We start from the raw sequence: 19,613 nt of genomic DNA on the forward strand, positions 1-19,613 counted from the left end.
TGGGCAGATTTTTAAAGTTGACCTTGATCTGGCCTCCGACTTTGATGTAGTTGTAGGCGGTCGGGTCTTTCTGGACGTGAAGAGAGCGCAGCAAGGAGTCTGGAGATCCTCTGAGCAGCTGGTGGACCAACAGAAAACACACTTAAAAACACGTCATGAAGTACTTCTTGTTGTTAATACACAGTGCAAATATATTGATCAAGGCGTAAACTGTGAATTCTATCAAATCTACTCTTAGACCTCGTTCAGACCTGGTATTAAAATCCGTCCTGTGTGGTCGGCGCTAAGTTCCAAACCCAAATGTGTCCGTGTTGTGAGATCCGATCTAACGGTTTGTTGAATACTGTCGCTGGGACTCGGAGTCTTTGTGCAAAAACTAAAACTTCCTGGTTTCCATCTCACCTGATAGAAGGAGTGAAAGCTCCTCTCTCCTTCCTGCTGGAAAATCACCCTGGACTGTTGAGTGGGGAAACAACAAAACACCAAACAGTCACATCAGAGCTGCCTCAACACCTCTGATCAACAGAAAGAGAGGGAGGTTTGTACAACTAAGCTTAAGGACAAAGTACTTTACGAGTTGAAAAGTGGGAAATTCAAATCAGAAACCGATGAACTTCCCACTGTAGGACATGGAAAGTTTGGATCATGACTCCTACATGTAGTGAAGAGTTTTACCTTCTCCAGCAGGTAGTTGTTGATGTGGCCTCCGATGGGATCCCCTTTGAAGTCAAAGTTGATGTCCATGTACTTGCCGAAGCGGCTGGAGTTGTCGTTGCGGCTGGTCTTGGCGTTGCCGAAGGCCTCCAACACGCAGTTGGATTTGAGCAGCATGTTTTTCACCCTGAGGGGGGGGGCAGGACCACGATGAAGGAGACATAATAAAACTACAGCAACAATTTCCATGACACTGGGTGGACAGATGTGGTATTAACTTAAATTCTTAAACTCTTAAATTTAATTTTCGGTGAAGATCCAGGTTTTATTTACTTTTCTTTAACAATTCATGGATCTTGATAAAAAAGAACACACATGGTTCGAGGACTTATATTCACGAGTGTGTGGAATTTGGTGCAGATCCAAATAAAAATCTGGATCTAGTGAATTTAAATCTGGTTTCAAAAGGAGAGACAGGTGGAGATCTGTGCTCCATCTCTGACCTACATCTCCAAATCCTCTTGTTTTCCTCAGGTCGATTTCAACAGAAGGAAATTCCAACCCACGACTATTGTGTCATATGTTGTGAGACCTGCTCTATTTACAGGAACAGCCCTCCCACACACTCCCACACACAACCACACACACACAAACACACACACACACACACATCAGTGTTTAAAGTCGAGCTGAGGTGGAACCGTATCTCAGTTTGATCTCAGAACCTTTCACTGACAGCTTTAATCCTCAGAATGTGACAAAGACTTCGCACTGGAACAGATGTGATAAGATAATAACAATGACCTGGAGCACAAGTCGTTCCCTTGTCTGGTGGAAAATTCAACATCCAGGAAATCAGATATTAACTCTCTGAAGCTGAGTCAGGCACTAAAGAGACAGTTTTTATTACGGGTACAAACTTAATAAAACATTCAGCGTACTTGATTTACAATCTGTGATACGAGGAATTAAAACAGCCTGTGTATCTGCTGTGTATCGCAGCTGTTAGCTGAGGTGCAAATGGGGGTTTTGAGTTAGAAATCCAGAGATAAAATAACTGATCTGATAACATTCACCACTTTATCACCAAACTCCAGCCGTGCACGGCCTCTCGTGTGTTCAGGCTGAACAGTGTCAACAGGAGCAGCTCACCTCTCAACCTCCGCCCTCTGGTTGGGATTAGTGATGGCAGCTATGTACTGCATGATGTACTTGCTGGCTTCCGTCTTTCCGGCTCCACTTTCCCCTGAGATGTTAAAAAACAAGGAAACAACAGAGAGCGTTAAAGACTCTGTAAAAAATAATAATAAATAGTTAAATTAAACCAGCAGACCTCATGTGCTTTAAAAAGTTACAAACCAAAACCTGATTTGTTCTTTGTCTGTTTCATAATAGTTTTAGTTTACTTCAACACACGTGGAAGTAAAAAGGAGCAGGAAGAATAAAGATCTTATATTAACTTCCCCTTTCATATTAATAACATCACACTAATACACTCAGTTATTCATTAATCAATATCCACCATAAAAAAACACCTGTTTTTATTACGTCTTTACTGTGTGAAACTAAATATTTAGTCCAACATCACATCTGTTTTATTGGAATGAGGGTTAAGAGGGGCTCAGCTCCGCCTCTGACCACCGGGTGGCGCTTCATCCTCTGTATGGTTCCTCCATGCTGCCACAACATGAAATACTGAATTCTGAATTTCTCATATTATTGAATAAGTTTACAGAAATATTCAAAACAGGACGAATTCACTGTGATTTATGAGTAAAACTTTTGTTAAAAGTTAAACATCTCTGTGTTTAGCTACTACAGGGGGGGGGCGGGGCTTCTGGTGTTACCTGAGATGACGATGCACGTGTCCTTGTTCCGCCTCTTCATGGCTTTGTACGCCGCGTCGGCGATGGCGAAGAGGTGCGGCGGCCTCTCGTACAGCTCGCGGCCCTTGTACTGCTCCACGGTGTCGCGGCCGTAGATGTTCATGGCACGGTACGGGTTGACGGACACGACCACCTCTCCGATGTACGAGTAGATCCTCCCCTTCTCGAACCTGACCGCACAACGAAAGGAGGATGTGGAAAGTCGGATTAAAGATGGAAGAAAAATGGCTCCAACAAATGATTTTCTACATCATCGTTAAGTTTGAGGAATTCGTTTTCTTATAACGTGTTGGACTGTTCTCATCGGGACAGAATTATCTGCCCCAAGATTCACAGACTATTTGAAACTCTCGTGAAACTCAAGGAATCAGAAGTCGAAAGTTGAAGTGGAAACAATTCCATTATTGTCGAGTTCTGCTCCAGAAATGACGGACAAATAAACATATTGATAACTGAACAAAGAAATCACTGAAAAACAGGAAATAACAATCACAGATCAATATCACACTGTACTGCGAGACACAACTTGTCACAAAAGTTGTCCACCTTTGATAAATAATGATCATTTTTATTATAAAATAATTTAAGTCAATAGAAAAGTTTGTGTATCAGTAATTTATTAACATTTACTTTATTTTACATTATTATACTGTGATAAAACTACCAACTGTGATCATTTTGTTCACTATAATCGTGCTACATCATTTTCATCTCTACAAGACAGCGAGGTGAGAGAGAGCCTCAGTTTACTGTGTGTTATCTAACATGATGCACCAGGGGAAATAAAACAGAAACTCCTCTACTGGCACCGCCTCAGTTTACCCCCCCCCGATACCTGCCTATTGTAACAGGGAGGTGAAACACAGACAGAGAACCAGAGCTTGTGACCCGACACCAGTGTTAGATCTCACTCATGATCTCCTGAAAAGGCCGAATGGGAGAAAATCTCTGCAGCAGGTTCCAAACTCTGCTGGAAAGTCTGGACCCGGCAAAGTGGAGGCTGGTGGTTTCGGTTCAACTCTCACATGAGGGTGTAATGTTCAGGTGAACGCATACTTCTCCTCTCACACTCCCTTCCTGTGCCTCTCTCTCTCTCTCTCTGTCTGTCTCGCTCACACAATCCCTCTGTCTCTCGGCCCGAGGCCGCCTGCCTCACTTCCTTCCTCTCCGAAGACCATCCCAGTTTCTCTGCACAGAAGAATGATCCCTTTCTTCACAGCTGCCAACCCTCTGCCGCTGCCTCGCTCAACAAGGCCACAAGCACATTGCTCCAAAACGTTCCCAATAGCTCGAGGTGAAGTGTTTGTGATTGCGGGTTCGAGGGGAGAGCCAGAAAACCTCAATCAGTCATATTTGTTTAAAGACCGGCCACATATCGAAACTCGCTCATATAAGAACAAATCAAACGTCGCAGAGTCGTCAAATTTTGTTGGAATAAAGAGAAAAACATTAACAGGGGATGACTTGACCTTTTTAATCCGTCTTATCTTCTCTAAACTCTAAAATGGTCTTAGCAAAACATTTGGGCACCGATGATAAAAATAGGATGTTTCCAGTGCAGACAAAAGTAAAGATAAAAGTGCAGAAAGCGCTATTTTTAAAAAGAAGTTTCCATTAGATTGAATCTTCCAGGCACAAAAGTTCACATGCAAAGTTACACGGACACAAATATGTGGTCATTTCTTCATGCATCCATCAGAAGACAGGACAGAGAGGAGTGTGTGTGTGTGTGTGTGTGTGTGTGTGTGTGTGTGTGTGTGTGTGTGAGTGAGCTCATCCTCGTGTGTTCAGATTCACATGCGAGTTTTCTCACTGTGCACAAACCGGCACTGAACGGTGACGCCGTGTTTAGTGTTTGAATCAAGTGGCTGTTTCTATATTTTAAAACCAACTTAGATACTTGTTTGTTAACTTGAGGGAAAACTTTGCAGAAATTTAACAAATGCATGAAAAGCTTCTGCAACTGGAATTGATTATCGTGCAAAAATACCAAACAATCCCTATATTTCTAAAATTAATGGTTAAAAAGTATAGTTTGCAGATATATATCAATAAAAAAAACTAATATTTAACAGAGAAAACAATGCAGAAATATGTGCTTTTAAAAGTTAATAAGAAAAAGGAATTGAATAAATAAATACTTTGTTTATTTAGCTAATATTTGGTTGCATTCAAATGTTGTATTCATAGTTACTTATAATAAAGTTTATGGTTAAACTGTAAGATATGAAGCTCAAATTACATTTCTTTGCCATAAGGTTTTGATAACGACATCTTAGTAATAATAATTATTTATTCTTTTTATACATATATCGACATGTTGATATCAGACCTTTTCAGTCTCCAAACATCCACATCTGTCGGCCTCTAATTATAAGTTGAGTTAAACACACGGAGACATAGTCCCTTATTTTAAATTATTAGATATAAAATAATATTGACCAGTCAGAGTCACACTGTGCACACTCAGCACGCTAATGCTAACTGCAGTGAATAAGCAGATATAGTTTGTACAGTGCAAGCGGCTACGCTAACGCGCTGGTTCTTCCTCCCTTGGTGCCACAGACAAGTCTCATTGTGCCGGGACGCTGCCGTGTGCCCGCTCCATTGTTCACACGTCAATCGGACGTCTTTGTCTGAGACGCCGTCTCCCTCTGCACGGGCCGACACAGCGAGCTGCCCACACAACGCACATACATACAATGGCCTCTGCTGGGGGGGTGTGAACAATGGTTTACATGACGGGAGGGGTCCCAGCTGTGCATGGAGGGAAGGTGACATTGTCTATATCCTGACATCTGGGGGGAACTAAGAGTTCTTACAACGCAGGTGAACTGTGGAATAAGTTCCTGCTGGTTGTTTTGGGAGAAATCCAGTTTTTAAAAACACAACCCAGCAGCCGCAGGGATAAGCTGCGAAGCTGCTGTTAGTCCAAACAAGAGCAGCGATGAGGAGGAGGAGGAGACAGAAGTGGAACAGCAGCAGATTATCTCCTCGTCCTTCATCCTTCTGAGAACGACCCCGAGGTCCAAACACCGAGTAACCACAACACGTGCTGAAGAGCTCAGGACAATATGAGCCACAGATAACGGACCAACAGAGGACACGACGTGCACACACACACAAACACAAACACCTTCTTGTACATATTACTTATTGATTTCTTCATTGCTACGATGTTTGACATGACATTTGCTGCTTTTGTTATTGTTTCGACTAAGAGACCCCTAGTGGCCGAAGTTACATGTTGTACGTTGAAATCAAAACAAACGTATCTGCTCGAGTTGAACGTAACTCGCAGAAGCTGCAGGCCGATGATGGTTTTAATCGTACACGATGAAGTTCAGGACTTTTCATGTCTGAATGACTCAGCCTGTGTCTCTGCAACTATTCATTTTTGCTGTCTGGGTTTTTAAACAGCCGTGAAGCAGAGACAGACTGAGTCGTATTAAAATGCCACAACTACAGCAGCAGTGTGTCCGGCCCCCGGGCAGAGATGTTTTTATTTTTCATTATTTACCTCTCGATTCTTTTTCTCATCTTCTCTTTGTGGGGGGGGGAGGGGGGACTTCTGGTGAGGACAAGTCATAAATCACTCACACTGCTCCCTCAAGTTAACCATAAAAAAGACCCACCCAAACAAGATTGGAGACAGCGGTTGTGCTCGGGTTTGCTCTGTAATTCATATCTGAGGAGTTTGCTGTGTGTGGCTGTGTGTCTGTCTGTGTGTGTGTCTGTGTGTGTGCCTGTGTGTGTGTGAGACATTAGGGTTCCTCAGATGTTTTAGCGCAGACAAAGTTCCTCGGCAGAGTAATTTCCTCTCTGTTTTTGTGTGAAACAAATCTTTGAAGTCACTTTTTTAACATTGTGTGCTGTGTTGTGCTGTAAGTGCCCCTCTGAAGGTCCCAGTTGTGAAGTTGTGAAGTTGTTTTTCCAACTTGTGTGTTCTTCATGAGCTTTAAAGTCGGAACGGGGAAAGACCATATAAACAAAATGTGTCGTATCATGTGTTTAGCAACTTTAACACCTTGACTAATATTTAAGTAATAACGAACAACAAAGAAAAAGGATCAGGTGTAAAAAGCACATGAATAATTGAAATCGTTAATCATAAAAACATCTGTATGAGCTGAGAGGAATAATTTGTTTTAACAGGGTTTTTATTGTTGTTCTAGCCGGACTGGAGGATGCACGGCTTCATACGGCAGAGTCCTGGTGTTGGGTACATAGGACTTTTATATATTATACTTTTATTATTATACGTAACAGCTCCTCAGCAGGGCCACTCAACTCCATGTCCAGGCGTTCTACATAGGTGGGTCATGTTGAGGTCAATGAATAAATAAATAAATAGCGTTTCTTTGTCCTTTGACTTCGCCCTGACTCCACCTCTTCGTTCTCTCTGTCGCTCTCTGATCTCCTGGCAGCGATTGGTTGGGCCGGTCTTTGGACTGAGATCACACGGCTGCAGGTCAGATCACTTTAGACCCACTTCCCCTCACAGCTGGACGGACAGAGATGAAAAGCAGGAAATAGCTGGACGATGCGGAGGGAGAGAGTTTATAGTTTCTATTTAATTCAGCCCTGCAGCTTTTCACAGCGTCGAACTTTAACTCGCTTCAAACTCTCAACGTTTCTAACCTGTGGTGGTCCACGGTCAGAAAATTAGAGAACAGATGTGCGCTGTTGCCAAATTTAAATCAGATTCAGTTTCCATGCACCTATTAATAGCATTTCTGTGAGACTATTATGACCCATAAGGTTCTGTAATCTCTGTCCCGTGTGTCATTTAAATCCTGCTAAATGAGAGTGGAACAGATGGATGAGGCCTGGATCTCAGCTCACACGCTCCAGCTCTCTACTCGCCTCCTATCGTCTCTTCTTCTCTTATCCCTTCATGTCGCATCTGCTCATTCAGCGTCTGCTTTTCACGTCTCATCTGTTTGCGAAATCGTCTCTTCTCTCCTTTGTTATTTCTGCTCTCTGCCAATCACATCTGTGCAGCTTCACAGGGATTTGTGCTGATATTAAATGGTTTGATTGTGGTTTGCTTTATCCAGTTGTGTGATGCATTTCCTGTTGGGCTGGAAAAATGAAAACCACTGTGCTAGACCGACACACCCAATGGTGATATTTGTATAAATAAAGTGATTTTGTCTGAACCTCTTCTGGGACAAGTCGAACTGGAAAGAAAGAAAGAAAGAAGTCTTTGCTTTGCTGACGAGTTTTAATCTTGGACCACGTGCCGGTGTAAACAGGAAGCATCTGGATGTTAATTCCAGAAAGAGATCGGCTACAAACGAGAAGCAGCGATGATGAAAAAGTAAAATCCAGAATTTAACTGAGCAGCTGTGAGCAAAGACAAACAGGGTCAGAAACGATTATTATTAATTAGTTTCCTTCCTGATGGGGTCATGTGATAGCGTCTACGTCATCGTCTCCAGACATCTCAGTTTCTGCTCGTCCAGATAAAAACACAGCCGCGAACTTTTCAAACTGAATCAGAGCCAGCAGCGTTCACACACTTCTCTGTTTTAGCAAAAAACGTAGTCGCGTGGATGTCGTCTGAGATTCACACAATTATTTTTCCTCGCTCTTGTTTTCATTTTGCGGAGCCACCAGAGTCGAGTCAAAGTTCTCCACCTCTTCCCTCCTCCATGTACGGCGTGTGGCCGAGGCCTCCTCCAGTCCGCAGACATCTGGGTTCTGCGTTAGGGGGATTTTTTCCGCTGCTCTTTAATGCTCAGTGCGAACCAGCAGCTCCGTCTGCAGGAGACGCAGCGGCTCATCAACACATCCTCCCTCCCACATTAATCTTCTGAATCAGAGGAGTCAGTCTGCTGCTCCCGGCACAGCGGGTCCTAAACAGAGGCGGATTATGTAAGACTTTCATGAAAGACTTTTTTTTTTTTATGACCTTCACACTCAAGATCCCAAAAAAAGAAATTCCTCAACTATTACAGCAACAGCTTCAGTGCAAAGACGAGTGAGACAATCTCCGTCCAGACACTTTAGCGCCGTGACCTGGGATTCAAACCATCACCCGGGGCTGGATTCAAATACATGAGATGGTTACCATGGTCACAAGAACTCTATAGAGACGCCCTCCCTCCCTTTTTTTCACTTGCTCGACACCACAGACGTTAGATTCAGTTCAGATTCCACAACAGCAGATTAAAAAGCCCCAATTATAAACTTTGTGTTCTGCCAAGTTCAGTTTAAGTGGATTTTGACTTTTTAAATCGACACTCATGGCGACAGGAAGTGATTCAAACAGAAGTCACGTGGCTCCTGCGCGGAGAACAATCCTCTTCAAGTGAGCGCCGGAGTTCGACCGGCACACTCGCCGGACCACGGGCCAAAACGCGCTCGGCAGCATGTGTTCCTCCCATTCACACTACAGGATGTCCTCAAGAGGCCGGCAGCTCTGGGTCCTCACGGGAAATGGGAGCCATGTGTAAACAGGCTGCGGATCAGGTGGCCGACCCTCCTTTCTTTTACTGGGACTGCAGCCATCCACCACACCCCTTCACGCACACACACACACACACAGAGCCGTTACCATGACAGGTATTTCAGAGTAAGAGGAGGATTATATCACCGAAAGTTAACAAAAGAATGTTCTGGTGAAAACAGGAAAATGTAGAGGTTGGGTTCTGTTGTGTTTTTGAAACCTGTTCACGCTTTAAAACACACTGATGGAACAACTGCAGTTGACTCAGAAACAAAAAGTGATGACTGGAGTAAAAGAGAATGAGGGGGTGGTGGTGGGGGGGGAAAGAAAAAGGGAGAAAGGAACCGATCCAAAAGAACCAGACATTACTCAACGTGCTATTTCAGGAAAGTACTCGGATTTCTATTGAGGCCTGAGGGAGGACAGACAGGAGCGCAATAACACACAGATGGACAAAGAACAACGGCACGAACAGATGAAAGGAGGAACAAAGGACAGAAACCTGTCCCTCTAGTGAGTGCTGGAGTACTTACAATGTAAAAATACTCGATTACAATTTGAAAACCTGTGCAATTAAAGTACCCGATAAAGAGTTATTAGCAAAGTTTACTTTAAAACTTAACATAAATACTGATGAAAGTATTTAGCCCCCTGGTGGCTGGCTGCAGTACAGATCATAAACCCGGCCTCGTTTGGAGCCGGGACGTGGCCCAAGATAAAAAGGTCGAAGTGGACGTTGAATAAATGTTTCTCTAAGATGTTTTCTTTCGTTGTAGGTTCTCATCACTCACATTGTTCAAGTGTTAATGTTCCTGATTGTATTTTTAATTACATATTAGATTAATAATCGGTGACACTGAAGCTGAAGCCTCATTTCTGGACATTTGGAGGAAGTGGAGACTCGTTGTCCCTCTTTAAATAAAGTCTCAGGTTGGAATTGGAAGATGTTTTGTATTTTATAAGTTTATCATATGTTTAAATTAAATGTTAAAGTATGAAGCCACATCAAATACTCAAGTACAAGTACTTAGCTGCACTGGGGTGGGGGGATTGTTAGAGAGAAAACCTGAGCATTGTAAATAATCCAGTCCGGTGTGTGTGTCCCTGAGTCACTGTGACGCTGGCTGTGAAAGTGAGGACGAGAGAACAATGCAACGCTACGGGAAGCAAGGGGGTGACATCACCGCTGCCGAGGACACACAAACGTACACAAAAGAAAAAAAGGAAACACACCCCTGTGGTCGCGACAACCGCACACATGTGAGTCACTCGCATCATTAGGAGATTCCCAAACACGCCGTCATGCAACCCGAGTCCTGAAAACTTCAGGTTCACGTACAAGATAAGAGCGCCGCCTGAATGCATCGTGTGTGTGTGTGTGTGTGTGAGTGTGTGTGTGTGTGTGTGTGTGTGTGTGTGTGTGTGTGTGTGTGCTGGGAAGTTGTGTCTGGAGGTAATGTTGCAGAAAAACGACGTGTCTGCTTCTTACACCGTGAGACAGACGACTTTAACGTGACGCCTCCCAACATCAGAATCTCTGGGGAAACTTTACCAGTGACCAAGAGTGAAATGAAGTCGTTCAGTCTCATTTCAAATATCTGGTTTAAAAAAAAACATTTGTACGAGACAACCACAGAAATACAAATAAAGCAGAAATACCAAATATTAGAGATATTCCAATACCAGCATCATAAATGCCGGTTTCGGGCGAGTACGCAAATCATTGTAGTGATCTGATACCGAGTAGATTATCTTGACCCAGATACACAACCGCAATTTTCTTTTCCCGGACATCGTTTCTTCTCTGTTTATAGAGCCGCGAGGGAAAAGAAGGTATTTCCGGTTGTGTGGTGTTCGCAACTTTTCAAGACCCACAAGTAAAACTGCGACGTGGACCATGCAACACAGGGTTAGAAGCAACCGGCCGTTAAAATACTTTATTGGCCTATATATTTAAATTAAATGTACTGGTACTTGGTATCAGGTGATATGCAAAGTCCAGGTATCGGAATCAGTATCAGGAACAGAAAAGTGAGTTCAAACCTCCACCAATGCACAACAGTTCCAATTAGGCTGCACCACATTTCCCACACTTACAGATAACAGTCGTATAAATATGTCTTTTCATCAAGATCTATGAATTTGTCTCTAGGAAATTGGTGAAAATGTCATAAACATCTAGAAATGTTAAAGAAAGTGATGCAAAACCTGACTCATATACAGGACCTGCTTTAAAACACACATATTACATCGTACAGGGGGATGAAGATATAAGGAACAAATGGAGAAAGACAGTGAGTAGATGAAAGGAAAAGAAACTATGACTCGGGGGCACTAAAAAAAGACCCAGAGTAAAAACTAACCCGCTCCCGACCCCGCCTGCCAACTCAGTCCACAAATGAGACGTCTCTGGGAGCTGGCGAACTTATTTTAGAGGAGAATAAAGCTACGAGAGCACAGGCCCTGTTTATGTAAGGATGGTAATGTGTTTCAGATTACAGACGGTTGTATGGAAATTCTTGTGGCGAGACTGGACTGCTGGATTTCAGGGGAGCGGGCCTACGAGGCATTTTTTCTGAGAGCCGCTTCATGGGAGACTCTCCTACTTCTTGATTAGCCACAATCTCCAGGGGACGTCAGTCTGAGGCACAGAAGCAGCGTTTGTGTAATGACTTTTCATGAAGGTTCGACAAATAAAGCAAAGAGAAGCAGATTCTACCATCGTCTGCTTCGGCTCGAGAAGCTTTAATCCTACGAGTGAAGCCGACAGCTCGGTCGCTGCTCGTCGTGGCCACGAGCTACTGGACAAACGAAGAGGAAGATAGATATTTATCTTCCCGTCACTGACCAACAATATGAGGGAATAAACTTTAATAAGCAGGTTGAGATTAAAGAAACATGATCCGGCTTTGTTTTTCTCTACATGAAAACCACTTCGCTTGGACTCAACAGAATAAATCCTCATGTGTGGCTGCAGGGGGCGCTGTTGCTGCGAAAAAACATGACAGTGTTGCTTTAATATTCTTGGAGGCATCTGCTGCACGCTATCACCTGTTTGTATCTGTGCTGCAGGGAACGGACGTGTTAGGACTGTGTGCTCTGCGGGTGGACTTTGGTTTTATTGCGGAGAAACGAACAAAGGTGTGAAAAAAAGCAAATAGATCGAGCTGAGGTAAAGTTCCTGGTTTTAGAAACATTTCCGTGTCTGATGTTCGTACCTTTAGCGTTAAAAAGAGAGGATGTGGCACAGACACATGTGGGGACAAGAATGTTTTCAGCTGTGAAAACAAGAGTTCAGGCTAAATTGCTGGACTCTATGTCACAGAGGACACATTTAACGTGTGACCCTCGACCCTTAGGTTTCAAACTTTCCTCTTGTACTTTGATCCTTTTGTTTATTCTGCAGGAGAAATGAAAAAGATGTCGTCACTTTCTGCACCGCACCACCTCTGCACTTTGAGCACTTGCAACAGGGGAGCCATTGTACTTTAGGAACACGTGAAAATAAAAGTGATTTTATGGTCCTATCCGGGATACACCAGAGATAGAGTGACAGAGTTACCTCACAAAGCTGGAACTGTTAGTCGCCTCAACCCAAAGCGCTTGTGTCTAATGTGCTACCTGAGAATATAAAATCCCATCACCATTACTTTTGAATCTGAAACTTTTATGTCCCGTCTGCTGCACGGAGGATTCCCAGCTCGGTTTGGAAGAGAAGCTGCAGGAAACAATGAAATGTGAGCAGCCCAGGCAGGGGAAATGCCAGCTTTCCTGCCGGCCTCATATTATTGGAGGCTTCCTGTTCAAAGTCCTTTTTAACTCCCCACCGATGGGTTCAAAGGTCAAATCACTTGGAGCCGTGATTCATGCGCTCAGACAAATGGCAGCTTTTTGGATCCTAGCACAATGTGTTCACTGACGGTGACGTGATATTCCGCAGATATGAATTATTATTTCAGGCAGACTTGAAAAACGCAAGGAGGGTATCGTAAGGATTTTGTGGTTTTCCATGTTTTAATACACCCAGAGTTTGTCTTTCACACATGCAAAACACAGCGGGAGGTTTTCTGAACAGACGCGTTTACAACAGCAACAAACAAGGAGAATACAAACATCTCAGGATGAAGAGTTGTTGCCGTATACGTAGAAAACACCGACGAAGATGTCAAGAGAGTTTATACGCTACGTCCTGCCTCGGCAACAACCCTCCCCTGAACGCTCCGGAGATTTCTGTGTTGTTGTGAACGCGTCTGAGTGGAGAATCTCCTGCTGCGTTGTTCATGTGTGAAAGACAAACTCCAGACGCAATTCTGTGGACATTCTCCGGAGTTCATGTACGTCTCTCCCCTGTTCTAAGTGTTTTACAGTGTATTAGCTCTTTTCTCAATGAGAAGGGGCTATGTTTGGGTTCAGCATCTTGCCCAAGGACACTTTGGCATGCGGAGTGAGGAACACTGGGATTGAACCGCCGTCGAGGACGACTGCTCTACCCCCCTCAGCCCCAGCCGTCTGTTTTTCTGACATCTATGAATATAAGGGACAGTTGGGCCTTGATATGCTGGACATTCTGATGCTGCTCATGTTTGTGTTTCCCTGTGTGATACGAGCTCCGGCCGTCGTGCCCCCCTGAGATTAATACAAACAACCAATCCCGTGAAGCTCAAACCCCTGTCATGTTGCTCTTGACCTATTTTTCCTTCACCTGCACAAAAACAGCCCGTTTCTGTGGTGTTGTGCTTTCAGCCGTTGGAACATCGGACGCCCATTTGGGAGAAGAATGTTAAAAATCCTTCCATAATTATTTGGGAAACACGCAGCAGTTTAGCAGGAATGTTTTTGTCCTGGATTCCTGAAGGACAGACAAAACCACCGCTGCCTCGTGAAAACATTTAGCAGCAGCCGAGCTGTGGCCGGCTGGCACACATACTGTAAACGTACAGGACGCTGTGCAGAGGAGCTTTACTCCAAACAGTTTTATCCTCCTCTAGTTATTTTACCTCTATTTGGACAGGTTCAAGTAGACACTACCGGGGGAATTAACTCTCTCGTTCTCTTGTGGGGGGGGGGGAACCAAACTGTACAGTACGCGCGACTTGTTTCATCCACGACAGCTTCAATTAAATGGTAATTTATAGACGGGGAGTTTTATAGAGAAAGTCTAAACACGTATTCTGACGCCGTAACTCTCTCCCCATCTGTAAAACATTTTATTTTCCTGCCATGAGTCATCTTTAATCACATATCAAGACGGTTTCTCCCACATAAACACACGTGAGGCTCAGTGGGCTGAGGCCCTGAAGTCTTATCTGCTGACGGGTCAATTCAGGCAACATTCCCAAGACCCTACAGGAATTTGCCTTCAACTTTTATCCCACCAGACATCTCTGCAGAACGGCCCGGGCATCTGCGGGACTCTATTTAGAGACGGGGAGGCTCTCTGGAACAGGACACACAGTTCAACCTCAAGTCAAACAAAGTAAATGTCAAACTTGGTCGACCACGCTGAGGGAAAGCGAGCAATCTTTTCCAAATTACCCCTCACGGGCAGCCGCCGGGCAACTCGATTACCCGCGCAACATGGCAGGCATTTAACAAAACAAGTAGAAATCCCCCCGCACAGCAGCGAGATTCAGTGGGTTCCTCGCCAAACTCAGGCACTGGGGGAGTTGTTAAGTGAAGGGTTGGCCCCACACCAAAGCCCCCCCCTCCCTACACACTACAAATACAAATATTTGGGGGTTTTCACAAGTTCTGGAGGCGTGAGGAAAGTCTACCTCTCAAAGAGCAAGTCTGACAGAAACACATGTGAAACGCCTTGTTTGCACTTCTGGAGCGCGTAAAAAAACTGTCAAATAAATAAATTTGTTAAACGAGTCGAGATCTGAGGCTTTTTTACTATTGGACACATTTAACTGTGAGGTTCAAGTCCCACACACGGTGAGAAACACACCCAGGAGCGACGGGCGGATTGTTTAACTGAACCAGGACGTTTGGATTCCTCGAGCTGTCTGCATCCCTCCGTCCACCGGGTAACTCCCATTCAAGGAAAACACACTCACACACACACGCATGTATGCACGCACGCACCCTCGAGCAGCCAAAAGGAAGCGGTCCTCGCTGGTCACACCCTTTACAAATAACAATCTGTGCACGCCATCTGCAGAGCGAGATGTCGAGCTGGAGGAAAAGAAAACGAGTTGTGGAGGATGAGGCCTGATGCCTTCTGGTCACTCTCAGGTCGGCTCGACCACTAAAGCTACTGTTCACACATTGAAAAATGTACAAATACAATAACACTGTGACTTGTACACGTGGCACTTTGTCCTTTCCTATTATTCCAGCTCAAGTTTATACACTAGGCTCCAACTAACTCATTATCTGCTGGTTGCTTAACAGACTCTGAAACTTAAAAGCCACACACGTGAACAGTGGTAAAGAAAGTTCAGTTTCATTTCAAGAAAATCATTGACTATAAAATCTCCAGTGCAGAGAAACCAGGTAGGATGAACGCAGAGTTTTCTAACTTCACTCTGCACCATACACTGTTTATAAAGAATCTCTGCACACAAACAATAAAATGGGTCTAATTCTCTCCGTAAATTGATTAATGGTTTGGTCTTTGAAACATGAAAGAAAAAGGGCTCAGCTTAGTTTCATATGAGCCAAAGAAAAGCAGCAAATCCTCACAATTAAGAAGATGGAAACATAAAGTGAGTGAAATCACCATTACGCCGGCTTAACGAGCCCCGGAGTACAAACACTACATCACCAGCCCGAGGGCAGAAACAGGAGGCGCAGCCACGATGAGATCGCTCCGCAGCTCGCTCTACTTCGCCTTAGAAGGGAAACCAGGCAGCAGGAGAAAAAAACGTCCAACCAGCATTTTTAAAATCCTCAAAATATTTATTCTACAAGTCATTATGCTGCCAGACGGCGTAAACCAGTGAGCAGGGACAGGGTTTGGAAATGTAATGCATCAACCACTGCAACAGGAATGACTGCGAAATCATAAAAACATTTTTAAAAGTTCATTTAATCAGCTGATATCAGAAATGTTTTACTACATAATATGAGGTTTGCCCCCAAAAAATCCAGATTGGTCCACATGTCCTTAAATCTGTCCTTTTTTATGACGACAACATAACTGATATGTCATTATGCTGTTAAACGTTTACTATATAACTTCGGCCACTAGGGGTCCCTCAATCAAAACAATAACAATACAACTAGCTTAATGATGTCATAAAGCAGCGCGGGATCATGGGAGTTGTTGTCTTCACAACCGCAGCCGATGAAAATCTACCCGACGTGAAAAACCTGCAAAACATGTTCATGTGAGGTAACGTAGTTTTATTCACGCAACGTTTGAATAAAGCGGATATGACGCAATTAACAGGCGAACCAAAATTAATTGGGGATTTCTCTCTGGGTTTGAAAGTTGCAGGAAACATTTTGGATAATGTGACAACACAAGTCAACAAAACATACGACATAGGTTGTAAGAATTGGTGCCTGTTCTGTCGTTAACGAGCCATTAAGGAAGCTATCAGGTATTTCAATCACGTGAACACTCAATTATCTGCAGTCGTCTCCTGTAGAAACCTGCACCGATGATCTGACACCTGAACTAAACCGTGTACAGCCGCCACGTCCTGCAGGGGCAACTGCTGCAAAACTGCCGTCAGGGATCAGCTTCCACTTTCATCACAGATGGCAGAGGAGGTGGGGGAAGCTGATTCTGGGCCCATGTGAAACGTAATCTCCCCCACGCTGCGCTCTTCATTCACAGAGAATGCTTTGACATCATGCTTTGACACCGAGCCACTGACAACACAGCTGATAGTAACCGGGTCCACGAGGATCGGCTCCGGCAGCGCGGCCCGGGTGGAGTCTCCTCCGCCTCGGGCATAATTCACAGAGAAATACAGGTTTGATCGAGAGAAGGCGGCACCAGGAGGAACCAACTATAGCCCAACCAGCTATTTAAAGGCCACACACACTGTGACTCAGACAACTTTGCATACAAATGGCTCATTGTGTCTGCCGTGTGAAGCCTTGTGTGTTAGACACAAGGTTTCACACATGGGAGACAAAGTCCAAACTCAGGTGAGGTCACAACATCTGGAGAGTGAGAGTCAGACGTAAGAGAAACACCGGAGGAGGAAGATTAGTTTCATTCTGCGTTTAGAGGACAAAGTTGAAATACTACGATATGAATAAAGTCCACTAGGTCAATGAAGATGTCACACAGATGTCAGGGCTGGGCCATAAAACCATATCAATAATTACTGCCATATAGTTATATAACAGAAGTCCAGTTTATCTATGTGATGCTGATAAACTGTGCAAATACAGTGAGGAGATATTGACCCAGCTCAGGTTAATAAAATGATTTAAAGTCTAATAAAAGTCTTTTTCATTCATTCTTCATCAGAAACAAATCTGTCTTTAAACTTAATGAGATTTTATCGTAATAATTACAGATATAAACTGAGATGATCATTTTTAATTTGATACCATTTTTAGCCACAACGCTCATCCTGCATCTTTCCCATATTTGTCCTTTCTTTTCTCTGTGATTTTACAGTTGCTCATTGTGGTTGTTATCGTTTCAAAAACAAATAAAGTGTTAATCATAAAGAATGTTTAAACATTTCCTAAATGTTGGTGGAGATCTTTCTGTAAAAAGGCCGATTCGGTGTCAGGTTTGAATCCTTTGAGAACCTCAAGACCTTTTTTCGAAATGGAAAACAAATGTCCTCCTTTGATTGTTTTATGTCTGAAGAGCTGGGACACTTGGTCAAGATCTGTATCAATTTCAATTTTTTCATATCAGTCGGAATCGATAATTATCACGATAAATGTCTCATTATTTCTTGTTTTTAGACGGTTGAGAGTCTTTGTTTAAAGTCTTGATAAAGAGCAAAACATTTAACAACTCAAGGTTAATCAATATCTCCTCACTGTGTTTGCACAATGTATAAATATCATATCTCTGTGTGTAGGACTCTCGTTGTAATAGTACACTGATGAAAGTGATTACAGATACTGTTTTGTATCTTAGTTTTGGCCTGAACACTCTTCAGTACTTCAGCTCATGGACACTTGAAGAGGCTGCTCTCTGTCTCTCTGGTTCTCTGACTCTCTGACTCTCTGGTTCTCTGACTCTCTGTCTCTCTGGTTCTCTGACTCTCTGACTCTCTGACTCTCTGTCTCTCTGGTTCTCTGACTCTCTGGTTCTCTGGTTCTTTGACTCTCTGGTTCTCTGTCTCTCTGTTCTCTGACTCTCTGTCTCTCTCGTTCTCTGACTCTCTGGTTCTCTGACTCTCTGGTTCTCTGTCTCTCTGACTCTCTGGTTCTCTGGTTCTCTGACTCTCTGGTTCTCTGTCTCTCTGTCTCTCTGGTTCTCTGACTCTCTGTCTCTCTGACTCTCTGGCTCTCTGGTTCTCTGGTTCTCTGACTCTCTGGTTCTCTGGTTCTTTGACTCTCTGGTTCTCTGGTTCTCTGACTCTCTGACTCTCTGGTTCTCTGACTCTCTGGTTCTCTGACTCTCTGGTTCTCTGACTCTCTGGTTCTCTGACTCTCTGGCTCTCTGGTTCTCTGGCTCTCTGGCTCTCTGGCTCTCTGACTCTCTGGTTCTCTGACTCTCTGGTTCTCTGGCTCTCTGTCTCTGGTTCTCTGTCTCTCTGTCTCTCTGGCTCTCTGACTCTCTGGTTCTCTGTCTCTCTGACTCTCTGGTTCTCTGGTTCTCTGGTTCTCTGGTTGTGAGCTCCAGGCACCTGTTGACACCCAGGCCGCTTTTAGAAGCACATTTCCGGCTGACACGCTGCAGTGAGGTCGCTCCCTGTCTCCTCGGAGCTGCTTCACCTCCTTCACCTGCTGGACTCACCTGAGTTTGAGGTTGGCCATGAACTCCTCCATGGACACGTTGTCCAGCAGCACGAAATCCGCTTTCCCGAACTCCAGGCTCTCGTGCTCGGCCATGTTTCCACCTGGACTCTCACTGGCGCTCGAGGGAAGACCGAGGAAAGATCAAAGAGCAGTGATGTAATTCACCGTTTGCTTTGAAGTGCCGACAGAAGAGAGGGACACCGGCGGCTTCACCGAGCAGCGAGCACCGCCGTGCGCGTTTCCATCCGTGCGTAAAAAAGTCAAATGGTCCTTTCACTCATGTTTAATTCAGCGGTTGTGATAAAACAACAACAACATGTGTCTACGAGCTGGTTCCTCTCCCCTCAGAAGTTCAGATGTTGTTCCAGACGCAGCAGAGGATCAGAGGAACTCCTCATGTCCACGCGCAGTTTCCGTCTTCACGCCAGAAACGCGTCCCGCTCCATCGTGCGCCCGCAGCTGCGTTTTCCTGGAGTTTGGTCTCCTGTGGAGTCAGCCAATGGGAGGGCGGCCTCCCCGTGCAGTGCCCGCCCCCCCCGGGCTCCGTGCAGAGGTGCCTCTCCAACAAACCAACAAACCCCGAGTGTCAATCAAACATCTGCATCCGAGCTGAGCCCTGTGATCAGCCTCTGGTTCCCTGTTCACACGTTTTCAATCAGTCACAGGAAACACAGGACAAACAGGAAAACGTCCCTGATGTCATCTGGGACCATAAAAGGAAAAATAAA

The 19,613-nt window shown here is 44.4% G+C and overlaps 1 protein-coding gene across 1 annotated transcript in view; it reads right to left on the minus strand.

The window, feature by feature from the left end:
- The window catches only part of myo1d (myosin 1D), a 67,343-nt gene extending 47,867 nt beyond the window's left edge, over positions 1-19,476 (minus strand). Inside the window, exons 1-6 of the mRNA XM_035146452.2 lie at positions 18,884-19,476; positions 2,502-2,710; positions 1,807-1,900; positions 676-841; positions 403-456; positions 23-118 (exon numbers count right to left, since the gene is read on the minus strand). Coding sequence (XP_035002343.1) covers positions 23-118; positions 403-456; positions 676-841; positions 1,807-1,900; positions 2,502-2,710; positions 18,884-18,978 — 714 coding nt within the window. The 5' untranslated portion in view covers positions 18,979-19,476. The remainder of the gene's footprint in view (positions 1-22; positions 119-402; positions 457-675; positions 842-1,806; positions 1,901-2,501; positions 2,711-18,883) is intronic.
- Positions 19,477-19,613: the final 137 nt, after the last annotated feature.

Source organism: Hippoglossus stenolepis, chromosome 21 (genome assembly GCF_022539355.2).
Source record: "Hippoglossus stenolepis isolate QCI-W04-F060 chromosome 21, HSTE1.2, whole genome shotgun sequence".
Classification (NCBI taxonomy): domain Eukaryota; kingdom Metazoa; phylum Chordata; class Actinopteri; order Pleuronectiformes; family Pleuronectidae; genus Hippoglossus; species Hippoglossus stenolepis.